This window comes from Tympanuchus pallidicinctus, unplaced genomic scaffold, assembly GCF_026119805.1.
Source record: "Tympanuchus pallidicinctus isolate F22 unplaced genomic scaffold, pur_lepc_1.0 scaffold3, whole genome shotgun sequence".
Classification (NCBI taxonomy): domain Eukaryota; kingdom Metazoa; phylum Chordata; class Aves; order Galliformes; family Phasianidae; genus Tympanuchus; species Tympanuchus pallidicinctus.
This window is the reverse complement of record NW_026294747.1, coordinates 10,960,878-10,976,914: the sequence shown is the minus strand read 5'-3', so window position 1 is coordinate 10,976,914 and position 16,037 is coordinate 10,960,878. Positions and strand designations below refer to the sequence as shown.

The 16,037-nt window shown below is 36.9% G+C and overlaps 1 protein-coding gene across 6 annotated transcripts in view; it reads left to right on the top strand.

The window, feature by feature from the left end:
- The window catches only part of PLEKHA7 (pleckstrin homology domain containing A7), a 139,847-nt gene that overhangs the window by 88,151 nt on the left and 35,659 nt on the right, over positions 1–16,037 (top strand). For 5 of the 6 annotated variants that reach the window (XM_052694731.1, XM_052694730.1, XM_052694733.1 and 2 more), the window contains 5 exons: positions 942–1,046; positions 2,682–2,754; positions 3,921–4,021; positions 9,875–10,053; positions 12,013–12,498. In XM_052694731.1, the coding sequence (XP_052550691.1) occupies positions 942–1,046; positions 2,682–2,754; positions 3,921–4,021; positions 9,875–10,053; positions 12,013–12,498 (944 nt within the window). Of the gene's footprint in view, positions 1–941; positions 1,047–2,681; positions 2,755–3,920; positions 4,022–7,905; positions 8,022–9,874; positions 10,054–12,012; positions 12,499–16,037 lie in introns of those variants that run through there. The other variant, XM_052694735.1, reaches the window with a different exon arrangement.

The following is a 16,037-nucleotide window of genomic DNA, read 5'->3' as shown; positions in this document are numbered from 1 at the left end:
GTCCAGATGTTGCCTGACAGGAAGAAATAGTGCACTGAGGTTTTTCTGTATCATCTTTTGCATATGACAAACATGCTTATTTCCAGAGCTGCTGTTTGTTGCAGCTGACAGAGTAGCAGTTCCCCGACCACTCAAAAGGAGGGGTTTGAACAAAGACAACATCGCAGGGTCGTTTTAGGAAGGAGGCAGGAAGTGAATCTGGGCAGCTCTTTCCTTGGAGAGATTGGGTGCAACTCTGAGGGCAGTTTGTGCACCTCGGGTTCCTAAGCAATTGCAGTAGCAAGCTGCTGAGATTGGAAAAGAACAGGCAGATCATTCATCTAGAGAGTTTTGCTCCCTTTTGCACAGACTTTCCCTGCTCCTTTTTGAAATTGGTTTGCTGATGTGAGTCAAAACCAAGGTTGTATTAAAACAAAGCGTTACATAGTCCTTATTTTCTCTTTACTACCATCGAGGTCTCTTCCTTAGCAGTCATGCTGCTACATCTTCCCTTTTTTGCTTGCGGGGTTAAAGCCAAGCATTTTATTGAACTGTCTATGTAATGTGAATTTAAATGGGAAAAAAAACCACCAAACATAGAGCAAGCAACTGAAAACAAGATTACTATTCCTGAACACAAACTCCGATGTGTTGTAGAGGGATGCTTGCATGCAGGTGTTGTTGTGCACTCAGAAGTACATTCCAAGCACAATAAAACTTAGTGATTCTGCCATTCAGACTGGAGCCACCAGCACTACTGCTGTTAGCACACCATCCTGACACCAATGTGTTGATGAGAGTGGGAAGTTGCTTTTGCTGTATGGTAAACATTTTTGTCTGTATGCTTGCCCTTAAAAATGCTATAGTCTATTAATGTGTTATGACTTGTTACAGGGAAGTTATTTTAAATATGAAGTGTAAGAGCAGTTTAAAAAACACTGCTACTGTATACTTCTGTACAGGTAATGAAGGCTGGAAACAAAGTTCATAGCTTTGGAAAGAGGGAACAAGCTATCAGGAGAAATCCCAATGTTCCTGTGATAGTAAGAGGCTGGTTACACAAACAGGTAAGCATGCAATCATCTGTTTCTGTCCACATGCTGTCAGATAACTGTAAAAACTTAAGTCATCGTGCTGGTTATGCTGGGCAATGTTAGGAACACCCATGAGCTTTTGTAACAAGGGACTTGTGCTCAATACATGTGAAAACAAGGTTTTGCATACACGTTTGATACAGAAGTGAAAAAAGTGATGAATGGACGCTGCTATCCTGGTTAAATGTTTAAGCTATAGCTTTGTTGTCAGTGTCTGGTGATTTCCACTGTTTTATCCTGCTAGCTTACTACCATGCTGATCTCAGTCCCCTTGAGATCTCATCATTAACCTGGGGTTGGGTGTGAAAGCCATCTGCCTTCTTTGCCCTTAGGCTCTGGATCAAAGGCTTGAGTCCAGTTCATTTGCCTTCAGAGCAGAGGGAGAAGATGAAGGTAGATAGGGCCTCATGCATCACACATTGCTGTCACCAAGACCAGTGTCAAAATAAAGGCAGGATTATTGAATTTTGCAGTTACTGCATCTTGAAGCTGGCAGAAGACATCTTTGAATGCAGAAAGTGAAAAAAGCTGTTATATAAGAAAACTTGCTTCTGATTTGATAATAACCTGGTGGATGCTGATGAAGGTCTAGCAGCTTGTTTAAGGGACAAGTAGGAAAAGTCTAAAGTCTGAGTCTAAAGGCATGATTCTACATGCCAAGGAAAAAATTGCTGACAGCCATACACTTCCTTCTTCGTGAGATCCATGTTCCATTTGACATCCACTAAGTGAGTCCATTGGTTTTCAGGGCAGAGGCAGAACTATGCTGAGAGCATGAAAAAGAAAAGGGAAGAAAGTCATCGCATACTTAATATGACTGGAAAAATAAGTGAAGTAAATAGTATCTATAGTGTTCATTTAGCTATTTCCTTCTGTCCACTTACTTCTACTTGCAAGCACTTAAAGACTAAAGATGCTTTCTCTGCAGTTGGTCTCATCAAAGCCTTCAGTGTAATCAGTTGTACATGCTGAGGTTACATTTTGGCAATTTTAAAGGCTTCTAAAATTAATTTATATGTAAATATTACTCATTTTGACAAGGTGATGTATGTTATATGGAGACATTTGTCTCCACAGGCATATTGAATTATACTTCATTAAAGTCTGTATGTTATGCATCCTGGTCTATTTCCTTAGGAATATTTATTAAATTACATTTTAGGCATGGGTAACGTATGGAAAATGGACTGCAGAATTACAGGAGATCGTTGTCTTAAACTTGAGGTCATATTTCACAGTCGTAGGGATTTTCATCTTGATCTAAGGGCAATCCTTGTTGGAGTTTGTGCTGTCAGGATGCATACCTTTTTTTCTTTATTACGGGACAAAGCTGTCCAATAAAAATATGCACTGATCGTTTATGGGGTTTATCTGAACTCTAGATGCAAGTTTAATTGCTTAGTGAAAATGAGCAATGTGATCGTTTTATAGTTGGATGCTTTACTTCTTCTTGAGTATACAGTATTTTTTGTAAAATATAAAATGGTTGTTTTTGTAATTAATGCCATACTTGGGTGGATTTCTGGTAAGCTATTCACTGATACAGCACTGCATGTTAAGCTCTCATTCTCATCAGATAAAAAATGTATCACCTTTCTTCCGTTTCAGGACAGTTCTGGTATGCGACTATGGAAAAGACGATGGTTTGTGCTTGCTGATTATTGTTTGTTTTACTATAAAGGTGAGTAGATAATAGTAGCTCTTCTGAGTTGGCCTGTAACAGTTTACCTATTCAAATCACACTGCAAGTATAAGCTAGTTGAATGTTTCAGGTACAGTTAGGTGTTCCAACAGAATGCACCGTAAAGCAAGGATTTGCCCATTCCTCTTTAAGGTGTGGCAAATTTCAAGCCAGAGGTGGGGACCCAGGGGGCTGCTGTATGATGTTTTGTCACATAACTTGTCTTTCCTATATGCCAAGGCTTACGTTACAAAATATTTGGCAGCAATACCAGTTTAAGATTTTTTCCATTCATGTTTGGAGTTGTTACCTACCTCCTTGTGGCTGTGTGGCTGATTATGATAATACAGTGCAACCACATCAGGGCATCGATTCAACTTTCATCCAAGTGATAACATAAGAGTGAGAAATCCTGTAGTCAGTATTTCTACAGGTTAAACACAATTTTACTTTGAATAGGAATAATGGTATAATATTACATAAGGTTATTTCTAGGTTTTGATTAGGATTTTACAATTTTTGGGAAACGTAGAATGTTAAGCTCAAATTGATGTGGGCACTATATTTCTCCTGCTGTTTGCTTAAGAGTTGATAGTAATAGGGGCTTTTTCATTATAATAAAATGCTAAATGGAAAGGCATTTCTGTTACATGGCCTATCAGGGTTCATTTGTCAAAATAAGCTTTGTTCAGAAGTCTGCTTTTGCCCAAACCAAATTAAACAAACAAAAAACCCCCACCTACTTTATTATTAAAAAATACAATATTGCTTCTTTCAAAATGAAACATTTTTCTGTGTTGTTGCCATGGAGTCACAATAAAATTTAGACTTCAAAGAGCATCCAAACATCAAACCAGAGTCCAAAAAAGGAGGTCAGATCAGGCTCTTTGGGGTTTAATGCGTTCATGCATTGAAAACCTCCAATGGTGGAGATGACACAGCTTCCTTGGTCATCCTGTCACACTGTTTCTCTGTCCTCCTGTAGAAATTTCTTTTCCTTATATCCATTTTAATTCTCTCACATTCAGACTTCATGCCTATTGTCTGTTGTCCTTCTGTAATGGACCACTGTGTCCATAATGGAGAATGTATTGATATTCCACTGAAATGTGCAGTGAATTAGTGTTTTTTGTTGTTGTTTAAAATTATTCTTTATTATTCTGCAGATAGCAGAGAAGAATCTGTGTTGGGTAGCATACCATTGCCCAGCTATGTAATATCTCCTGTTGGACCTGAAGATCGTATAAATCGCAAATTTTCTTTTAAGGTATGGGTACAAAGCTTAGCAGCTCACCGTATTTTAAAATGCTTATTTGCATTAGAAATCATCATGTTGTTGTAAGCAAAAATATCTTCTTTCCTATTATGATTTTTTTTCAAAGGGACTTTGTCTATTGAAATGTCACGTAGCACTTTTCTGTTACTTATAAATTGCTTTTAATATATGTTACTATGTATAGACGTCTTTAGAGATTGATAATTAGAAATTCATGTTAAGTTGTTCCACTGCTTTTAGATATTGAAAGAGTTGACATTTTTGTTTTCTTTTTAGGGTGGTTGATCTGATGGCTTTTTTAAATTTTAATTTTATTGTGGTTTCTGTAAAAAAAAAAAAAAAAAAAAAAAAAAAAAAAAGCAGCTCAGTTTTCATAGTTATAAAACAGCAACACTGACTTCTGATATATAATTGCCTCCTTTCAAGTGAAGAAAGAGTATGCAATTTCTCCTTTCTTTTTTGGAAGTGATAATTGTCCTAAGGGATGTTGAGTAATTTTCTGCTTTTTTTTTCTTTTTCTTTTTTTAAGGTAAAAGCACTCTTTCAATGCAGCTTTAATGTTCTGTTGATTTTTTTTTTTTTTTTTTTAATTAAAAAGAAATTTAATTGTATGATTTCAAATTCTATTAGCTCTTATAAAAACCTATGGAGGAAGTGAAATACAAAATTCATTCCTTCTTAACAGTAGAAAATCCTGCCTAATTGTCCAAGTTGCAGCATTAAGGCAAAGATCAGAAATGTCAGTGTATGTTTGCAAATTTGTTATGCTGGTATTTGGAGAAAAAACCTGTTCTGCTGTGTACTGAAGTGGCAGGTGAGCTATATTACTAAACAAACAACTATTTTTTTTTTCATTTTTTAGCAGATGTAGTTTAAGAGATCTGAAAGAAATCTTTCTCTTTATGCATTTGCTGAAAACATCTGTTCAGCTTTCAATTTTTTTTTAGGTGTTTTTAAATGGTAGACTACCTTTTGTAGTAGCATTAGGATTTATTTTCAAGTGTACAATGATTTGAATTTTATTAAACAAATATTAACTTGAAGTGTGTTTAAAAAAAGACCTGCTGCTTATTGTGGAAGTATTTGTTGTACTTTTTCAAATATATTGAACATGAGATAGCAGGATAAGCTACAGAGGATTCTTTGTTAAAAATCATTTTACTCCAATTTTGAACAAATGCGATTCATGAAATTCTCTTTGAGCCTTTTTTGAGGCAGAAGCGCATGGTGCAAAATGAGGACCTAATGTATGCTTAGGCTTCTACATCTACTGAATAAATCTTAGTGCAGGTTGGGAATGTAGGTGAAATAGCAGTAGTATCTGCTTGAATCTTGCTGTTTTAGTGTTTTGAAAAGATTCTTTTTAATTTCCTGGGAGTGTGTTTGCTAATGTGTTAATCAAGCGTGGTTTAGGATCGTTAACCTTCAGCTGACTATCAGTCATTAGGGAAAGAATCTTAATGTGTGTGTGCATGTAGATATGTGTATATATGCACACAGTGTGGCTTTGGTTGGAAGGGACCTGAAAGAACATTCAGTTCCAGCCCCATGCTATGGGCAGAGTTGCCACCCACTAAATCAGGCACTAGATCAGGCTGCCCGGGACCCCATCCAACCTGGCTTTCCAGGAATGGGGCAACTACAGCTTCTCTGGGCAGCCTATTCCAGTGCCTCACTACCCTCTGAGTAAAGAATTTCCTCCTAGTATCTAATCTAAAAATCCTCTCTTTTAATTTAAAATCATTCATACACACACATAGTTTCCAAATGATGCGTTCTGTAGGCAAGCTGTTGGTCACCACTGCCGAGTTGTGCCTCTTTCTTCCTGCAGAATAGAACCCATGGTTATGACGTGGTTAAATATATTCAGAAGCAAGTGCAGACTTCTCCTGATCCTTCCAAGATATTATACCTATGTGAGCTGTACTAAATCTTTAATCTGAATCTTTTCTGAAGATTAGTTTGAGCCAATAAACTGGGATTTTCAGTTAATAGAGAAGCAAGCACTTGCAATGCAGTTTCATTTTATTTAGAACCAGCTCTTACGGCAGTTGGCAGATTTTGAATGATTCCTGCTGCCTGGGCCCCACTTGATACCAACATTCAGCAATGGCAGCCTTGACTGTGGTGGGAGCACGGCCATGATGGCATTCCATCACTCACCAGCCATTACCTTTATCTAATCTCAGTGTGCTTTGATAGCCAAAGCACAGACGGACATTCTGTCTCAGTGTAGCACAGCCAGAAATAGAAAACTCAACGGGAGTAAGCCTGAAATAAAGATAGGACTTTCTCACATTTAAGTCCCGAATGAGTAGGAGAATGCGGAGCATCACTTTTTGCATTTGGCCTGTCACTTACTCTGGTTGCTGTAAATTGTTTGTTACAGTGGAGGTTTCAGCTTAAATGGCTTTTTTAAGTGGCAGTGAGTTGTTGAAGCTAGGTAAGTGTTCAAACTCTGAAAATGTTGTTTTGTAAAACTAAGAGGAATTTTACTTAGCAAATACATGAATGTTTTTGGTACGTGATGCAGTTAGAAGACAAATTCTAGAGTATGTGTTTACTAGTAAACTAGTAAAGTATGTGTCTACTTTAGCAAGTAAAACATTCCCTGTGGAAGTTCTTCTGCCCTTCTATCACCTCCAAAGGACCCATGCATTTTGTGTCGTCTTTAAATACTTGGTAATGACAGGCCTGTAGAAAAGCATATGGCTGTTCAGATGCATTCAAAACTTGTTGGAAATGTGGGAATACGTGTGTTAAATTGCTCTGATCAGCAACTTCTAAGTGTCCATCTTGACAAGCTTTTCACACTATTTCTCCCAAGCAAAGTCCTGTGGTTACTACTGTCATTAATTTGTGTGGTGACCCTTAAAACTGAGTATCTTTGCACATTCAGTTCTGTAGCTAATATCTTAGAAGTATTAATTAATAGTTCTATTTCTTCATATAGTAGTTATCTGCTGATGCAGATGTGGGATACCACAAATGCTATGTTTGGACTTCGCTGTGAAAAAATTCACATGACATTCATATATAGCTGGAAATATTCCTTGTGACAAATAGAGAATGTACTGTGCCTCTTAGTAATACAATTTAACATATAAATATTAGCAATTCATAGAAGATAATGTAATTGCAGTCTCTTTAGAAGTCTTCCTGCTCTCTGTCTGGAAAGATACTTTAATTGATTTTATATGTTAAAATATGAGAAACTCATTTTATAAATCTGACATTAATGCAAATTGTTGATAATTGGAAGGTCTACCAGCGTCTGCTCTAAAGCTGCAAAACTTTAAGCACAGCCAATGTATGTGAGTGGATGTCAGTATGTATATGCACATCTTGCCACCAGATAAAGTCAGTGAAATAAGCTTTGATGCTCTGTGAGAGATGTGAAGTACACTGGAGCTAAAACCCAAACAAATAAAACTCCTTTTTACTTTGATACTATCCTTTGCGTTTTTTCAGAGGTTTAGCCAGTCAGTGTGGGGGCACTCAGAGCCAAGGCAGCCAGGCCAAATCATTACTCCAAGAAGATGCTACTCTACTGTTTTTTCAATATATTTACATTATTGATACTCAAGACAGACTAAAGCAAATATCTGTTCACTGCTTAGACCAAATGGGACAGGACAATTTCACTGGTTTTCATTTAAAAAAAAAAATAAAAAAAAAAAGGAAAGAAAAAGTGTTCCTCTTGCCATCCCTCCATTCTGTGAACTCTGGCTTTTTCTCTCCTCAGAACAACTTGGAATAAAGATAGCAGTTGTAGATACTTATTCCTGTATACTTATATTACTATAATCTTTTATTGAATATTTTCTTTAGAAACATGGATCTTTTCACAATTTTAACTTAACTTTTTGTCCCTGTCTTATTTTATTGATACGCTTTTGGGGTTTACTGTCCATTTCTCCTGTGCATTTTGGGAGAGAGACTGCTTCCCTTCTCAATCTATCTGCATTAAGGCGTCTGAATGCATGAATAGGTACCGGTATTACTTTTCCCTGTTGTGTACTATGTATGTGTGGCACGTGCTGTGTTTTAGGCTTGTTCATGTGCTGTAGTCATCCTAATAGCTGTGGCTTTAAAAACAAGCAACAACAAAAAAAAATGCTGGCTTCTGTTTCTACTAGGAGGGACAGCTACAAGACACGAGCAGAAAGTGGCTTTCTACTTATTACACATGCTACTAATAAATGACTGTAACTGAAACGTATCAGAATTTTCCTTCAACTGATTTTATATATTGCAAACTTCAAGATGTCGGGTCTGTTGGTAACAGCAAGCCATCTCTGTTTTCCCTTCTGGAGCAATCAATGGTTTTGGCTGCGATAGCTTCAGTTTTTTACAGGAGAATAGTGCAACATGCTTTGCGTTTTTATTCTGTTTCTCCATTGCCTTTTAAGCAATGCTTTCAGCTGTGTTCATTATACACCACTGAAAGGGAGCATGAAAGGCAAATGAATTATGTTGAACATAACATACAAGTGAAATAAATCCATGTATTTCTGGGGGTATACAGTCTCCAGTTTGTTAACCAAAGTCCCGTTGTTGGTTTATTATGTTTGTATTATTTCCATCAAGCTTGTAGCCAGAGAAGGTTAGGATCCTACTGGTGCATGTATAGTCTAGAGTTGCTTCACTTCAGTATTCTAGCATCTTCTCCTTTAGATTCAAAATAGTGTGTATATAGGAATTACGTAGACATAAGGTCTAACTTGAAGTCATTGATTTCTTTTTTGTCTGGAGCTGCTTTTCTTGCTGTGTTCTTGCACTGAATGTTAAAGAAAAGATGCTGTCTTAGCCATTAGCTTTTTCTGTTATAGCAGGTTTAGTTTTATTAAAAGCAATGTAAATTGTTTTATTTAGATTTTTTTTGCAAGAGCTTTCATGTTGAATATACTTGATTCAGCTTTTTTGAAAAGAAATAGGGAAATCAGTCTTTTCCTACTAGTTTTGTTAATGAACGTGAAGAGCATATGAAGTGCTAAACAGCATCCACAAGGTAATTTGGAGGAAATATTAGTCTTGAAACGTAGTTGTGTGACATAGTGATGTTTATACTATCCCTTATACAAAGGTGGATAAGATTTGATTAAATTCAATTAGCCTAGAGTTGCACAGACATCCCGCTTCAAACATGATTTTGTGCACAGCACTACTATTTAGGTGTTTGATATGTTTATTGAGAAATTTCTGAATACCTGTAGTCTTCAGTGGAATTCCATGGGACATTTTGATATACAGAGATGCTTGTCAGTATTTTATGCACTTTAGTAATTCCATCTGTATTGATAACTTCCTCAGTAAGTCTTGTGATTTTGCAGCTAATAAAGGGGCTCAAGTGCACGCTTTAACAAAAAGATCTTAACAGTTCTTAAAGAAGCAGTTTAATTGCTTGAATGGTAAAATTTTTGTCTTTGTTTTGTCTGACTAAATTGCTTTATGAAGAAAGCTGTGGTGGTTTGCTCACTTACACGTGTCTCAGTGAAAATTAATTTAATTTGTTTTGTGTGTTATTGGCAGTAAATGGAACATCAATTAAGAAAAATTTAAAAAGTGGAAGTTCCTACTATGAAAAACAGAAATGCTGCACTTGTAGCCTAATAGTGTGGGTAAGAATTTCAGTAAAATTTAGAGAGTGCCATTGGTGTTTGCTGCAGAGCTACCAGTTGTGGCAAGATGATAATTGTACCCTAACTTCAGCCAAAGAATGCTGAAAGTTTTACTTATTTTAAAGATATCAGGAAAAGTTGCAATAAACATTCTGGAGAGAAAACAGCAGTGCTGTCCGATGTTGATTTCTTTGTGTTTTGTTTTTGTTTCTTTTTCTGACAGGCTGTCCATACAGGGATGCGGGCATATATTTATAATAAGAATTCTGTTATTGGCTCTCAGGCAGAGCATTCAGGGATGCGGACGTACTACTTCAGTGCAGATACCCAGGAGGATATGAACAGCTGGATTCGGGCTATGAACCAAGCTGCCCTTATGCAAACACGCTCTTCACTGAGAAGGCAAGTTCCATAGGCCAATTCCTAGCTTAGAAAACAAACTGGGTGGTGATTTCTGAAGGGGAAACTTGTAACTGTGTGCTATGAAACCTATTTCAATTTTAAAGAAATGATTCTTGTAATTTCTGCAACTTGTTCCTGTTGCAGATCGGCTAGTTAGCAACAAATAGACTGTATGCCCCCGTTTAATGACACGGATTTCTTTTCTATATACGTATTTTTAGGGAATTGAAGTTACAATTGTTTGTGAGAAAAATTCATACGCATGCAACAGCCAAATGGCAGCTGTAAGGAAGGTAAATAGAAGGGAAAGAACAAAAAGCAGCGAGTCTTTTCAGCTAAGTGTTTAGAACTAGGATCAGAGCCTTCCTAAGAGGGAAAAGAATGTTAAAAATGAGTACATTACAAATGCACAGAGCTAAGTTTATTAGCTAATTTATGCAGACATTAACTTGCTTATTTTTGGCTTAATTTGATGGCCGTTAGTATGAATTAAATGTTTTCCTCAGTCTAGAAAAAAGTGCAGTTTTAAAAGAAGGATGTACTTTGGTTCTTTAACAGTGCTTGAAGCACTGTGCCTTCATGGGCTTCCAGTTTTTCCCTTTTCTTAAAGCTGATATAACTTTCTCGATTAAGTTTTGACTTTGGTGTGATTCTTTCCCTTCGAGCCCTTGTGAAAGAAGCTTCTGTTGTACTGTGAGGTAGCCCTGCTTTTTATCTATGGCACTCTGAGAGTTGAAATGTCATAGTGCATTTTCTCAGGCTATCTTGCACTAGTGATTGCTTCTAGTAAATATAATACAGTATAAACAAAAGTCTAACATCCCTTCTGGACTTTTACACACTATATGATTTTCGTTAAAATTTTCTGGAATTAATTTTAATTTCGAGTAATGTGAGACCTGTTACTTGTTATTCTTTATGTCCTTTATAAGGATAGGAGTAATTGAAAGAAAAATCGTGGAAGCCTGGCACATTAGAAGTATTGATAGTTCCAAAATCATCACAAAATCATAGAATTCTTAGAGGTGAAAGGAACAAAAAGTCACCTCATCCAACTGCCCTGCAATGAGCAGGGATGTCCACAGCTTGATCAGATTGCTCAGTGCTCTCCTAGTAGACAATTTTACTACACTATCAGAGTGAGGTGAAAACTATTGTTTTGTGACATTTACTTGGAAATCCACCTTCTGTAAAGCTTTGAGGAAACATAGCTTAGAGAAAATGAGAACGATGCTACTATTAAACTGTTAGAGGTAGGGAAATTTATGACTATAAAGAGATGAAGAAAATGGCAAATGAAATGTGTTGCGTGTCAAAAGCAGTGTAAAGCTTTTTCGGACCCTTCGACATTTTGTAGTGCATTGCAAATTTTGTATCAGGAATTCTGGTATGGAACTTTTGAAATATTTGGATGATAAAGTAACATGAATGGTGTGTTTTAGGGAAAATTGAGATTTAATTTAACTTTGTTTGGGAATAGCAATACTGTAGTTTTCATAGACAATGGCAGTACAGAGTCAAATGTAGATGGTCTGTCCTCTAGCCAGAAATTACTAGTCTCTAGGGAATCTATGAATATATGAAAGACATTTTTTCACTTTAAGATGCACAGCTGGCAGTTGGTTTTCTATTTTTTGGCTTTCTGTGCTTCCTAGGATAGGAAGATATCTTTTTCTATGGTTGTTTGTATGTAGTATTACACAAATTGAACAATTTTCATACAGTATTAATATTTTCAGTTATTTTACAGCTGCATATAAAAGATTCCTGCAGAGGTAACTTTCGTCTGACTGGGATAATAACTTGAGTTTTGTTGACCATGTCTGTCTTAACATCTGTCAAATTCAGTACAACCTAGAGAAGGTGCTTTTCTAGCTATCCTTTCTAAAATATTAACGAGAGTGCATCAACTTCTGACAGCTAAACGGTGTTCATTACCAACATATATTTTCTTTTCAGAGAAACTGAAAAGGCGGATCAACGAGCTGTTCCCCAAGTCAATCATGTGGATGCCTGTAAAGTGTGTGTGAAGGCAGAGATTACCGGCACAAAAGAAAGTTATCAAAAATCTGCTGAAATGCTTGGATATGATAAGCGTGAGGAGATAAGAAGAGACAAAGAAGAGGAGGAGCGTTATATCCACAGAAAGGAAGCTCTAGAAACTAAGAAGGGAAAGGCTAAGCATGCGTTAACAGAAGCTGATTCATTATTTCCAGATTTAACGAATGCACCACGATCCCAAGTAGCTCAGTCTGTGCCCATTGAGAAGAATGGAACGCTTCCTAGTTCATTAAGTATGAGTGCTGGCCTAGTGGAGCAGAATGGTACCGGCTCATATAAAAGAGGGTTTGTTCCCAGGACAAATCCAGATAAACAGATTCAAAGAAAAAGTAATATGGCTCAAGTGGAGCACTGGGTAAAGGTCCAAAAAGGAGATACAAAAAGGTTGGTAATAGGCCCTGTCTGTAAATAGACTGCCAAACAGAATGTTCCTAATATAAAGGAAAATATGCATTTGGAATATATTCAGTGCAAACTGGAACAATACAGAGGCAATATATAACAAAACTTGCTTTCTCTTTTCTAGTGCACAATGGTATTTTTCAGGTGTTTATCTCATGGGAAAGTCAATATAGGATTGGCTAATCAAATTCCTCTAATGTTGTTACTGTGTTGTAAATTAAAAAGGTGAGATTAGAGTGCCTTTAAAAAAGAAAAAACAGCAACACAGGTTTTCATCACTGTTGATACTTAAAAACTTCTTTACTATTTATTTGCTGAAATAGAGGAGTAAGAAAAGGAAGTGGAGACCAGTTATCTCTTATTCATAAACATCTACAAAAGGTGAAATATAGATTATCATTCCACTTAAAAGCAAAAAAAAAAACATAGAATGCTGTTTTTTCTTGTGCTCCTCTTCCCAACATCCATTTGTTTCTATACATCAGATCGCTGCATTTGTGGTTAATGCGCATGTCACATATTGAAAAGTCTCTGTTCATTTTGTTAATGGAAAAAATCCTAGGATGCTCTCATGGTTTCCAGGATTCTCTTTTCCCTATTCAGTCCCTGAAAATTACAGAAGTCGTGCAGAAAGCTGGAATGCACTTTTGGAATTTGGAAGTCTCTCAATTGCATCACTAGTGCAATGATGGACTTATTGAGCTTAACACTTGTCATCATAGATCCAGTGAGAAATTCAAGGCTTGCTAATTCTGTTTGGAAATCCATTTTTCTACTCTTTTGGGATTACCCTTAAAGAAGCTTTTGTGCTTCTCAGTATTACTTAATTTGTTTTAGAATGTTAGAGTCACTTTACATCTCTTTTTATTTGCTTGGCTTGTCAGTGCTTCCTGAAAAAAATGTAACATTAATGGGGGAAAAAAAGGATTTGGTGTGTCTGTTCTGTACATGCACAGAGGTATCAGTCTAAAGTGATCCAGAAAACTATCAAGCTACCCAGTGCTGAATGAAATTTTCATCGGTGCTTTTCACATCTGAAATGTAGGCACTGAACAGCCTTGGCTAATATTGAAGTAAGCACTGTTTTCTCCCCTACTGGTCTTTCCAGTAAGATTGACTCGGGGTGTGTACCAGGCACTGTGCTGTGTGGTGCTGCTGCTGTAGGTGCCCTAGATAAAACAGCTGCCTCAGCTGGCACCACCAAACATGCAGGGAGCCTTCAGGGGTGTAACTGCAGCGATGTAACCAAAATCTGTGTCTTTTAGTAATTTATACAAACTTTATTTCCATTGTGTTTTAGCTCAGGTGACCTTGTTTTCCTTCTCTTCCCCTGACAAACGGCATTACGTTCTTTGCATCTGAATTGCATGTTATTTCTCAGAGATTAATGGCTCAATCTTATACGTGGTGTCTGTTGAGGTTGTTGCAGTGCACTGAAGTAATGTTTATAAGTGGTATGGCAGTTGTCTGATGTACTCTTGATTTCAGGATATAGAAATTTAAAATAGAGGTGATCATTTCAGTGAATTTCCATTTTGCTTTTAGCGTGAGTGGAGCACTTAATTTCTTATTGCTTCATGGTTACTGAAATGTTACAAATAAAGAACCTCTTAGGACTTAGCCTTCAGAATTTTTGAATACAAACTGAGTACAGTTCTTCTCCTGGCTGAGGTGTATAAAGATGCAGTGTCTGCCAGCAAGCTGACTATGACAAGAAAGAGCTCTCTTAGTTATGTGTCTCATACAAATACATCAGCTGTTTCAATAATTCTTTGCAGGATTGCACTCTGTATAGATATTTAGATCTCTCAAATAGGTATTTTACTTCCTCTTTTTATAAAGCACTCAGAACTGTTTGCTGAGCTAACAGATGTTAACTGTCAGTCACTTCAGAGATGCATCTCTCCTTGATGGCTGTTAGATGCACTGTGGTCCAATGCTGTCACCCAAACCCTCTCTGTTCTCTTCAATAGGCTACTTCAGTAAGGTTCATCTCAGCCTCCAGGAGAAATACAGAGTTTGGAAAGATGCTTGAAAGGCATTTTAAATAATTGAAAGTCAGAGCCAACAGCTATCTAGAAATTACTAGTCTCTGACTGGATTTCAGTGTGTGGGTAGATATAGTGAATTCACTATTTACTTGCATTAACAAAAAAAAAAAATCTGATAAAAATAAATGTAAGATTTCTGAACAAAATGAAGTCATGTTGAGGAATTTTTTTTTTATGTTTTTATTTTTTGCAAATACAGTAATGGAGTATTAAACATACTTTCTTGTGCAGAACTTTGTGTTCCTTTCTGAGTTAAGGAAGAAACATCACATGTCTTTGTCAGTTTCTGTGTATTCTCATGAATGCACATGGTGTTTCCAATAATGGTATTTGTTTTCTTTTGGACATTTATCTTTGTTTTTTACAGTACTGTCCGTGTAATTGCTTCCCACCGCTGATGTTGAACAACTTCCATGCTAAATAGTCTTGTAATATGGCATCAGGCCCTTTTTTCACTCTTCACTGTCTGCTTTCCTTTTTAGATTATTTATACCTTATCATTCAAGAGAATGAGAGTCTCAAGATTATCTTCTGTTCGTTTTACTGTTGGTCTCTGAGAGAAGCCATTGTTCACTGTTCATAAGAGAGTAATTTGAGTTATTTGAGGACATTGTTCCTTCCCTTTTCTAGAAATTTGTATGTCATCTTGGTGCTTGTTTTTATATAACACACTGTTTTTAAGGGTCTGAAATGTTGTGTAGCAGATGTGCCACCTGACTAAAGCCTATTTGTTGTCTTAGCTGGTGGTTTGTCCCTACTTCATGCAATGAGAAATTACAGCCTGCCTGTATCTACGCAGTTGCATCAAAGGAGCATGACTTTCTCCACGCAGTGTGCAACTTTCTTCTTTTTTATAGCGTACAGTGCTTTTATAGGCTGAAGAATTACATAAAGTCAGTGCTTCCTACTGCTTGAAACATGGCTCTAATCCAAACTGTTTTTAATTCCTCTCAGACTTTATTTTTTTTTCTTCCTAGAAATAAAGGATCCCCTCCCCCCAAAAAAAACAAACAAAAGAAACAACTCGGGATGTTGTTTTCAGGCTGCTTCTGCTCCTACAGCTGCTAGCCCCGTTGACTTCATTGACTAACAGTAATTGCTGCTCATCTGAACACCTCACCCTTTTATGACTGATTAGAGCATAACTGCACATGGATGGTTTGCAGCGTACAGAACTTGGTGGTGTCTTTGTGAGGACTTCACTAGGATGGAGTATAGGAACAACTGGCTTTTGGAAGAGCCTCTCCCCTTTTTTTCCACAGGAAAGTCATCTTCATGCCTGTCTCAAATGTACTTTTGAAGCTTTTGCTGCTCCTAGTTTTCTCAGTTCTCATTTCTATCTGGAGAAAATACATTTTTAATAGCTGCTTTGATCTTCATGTGGAAAGAATTAGCAGCTCGAAATATAGGAAGTAATGCAGAGGAGGTTACTTGACCACTAAATGCTGATTTTTTAGTTGCCTCTGTTCC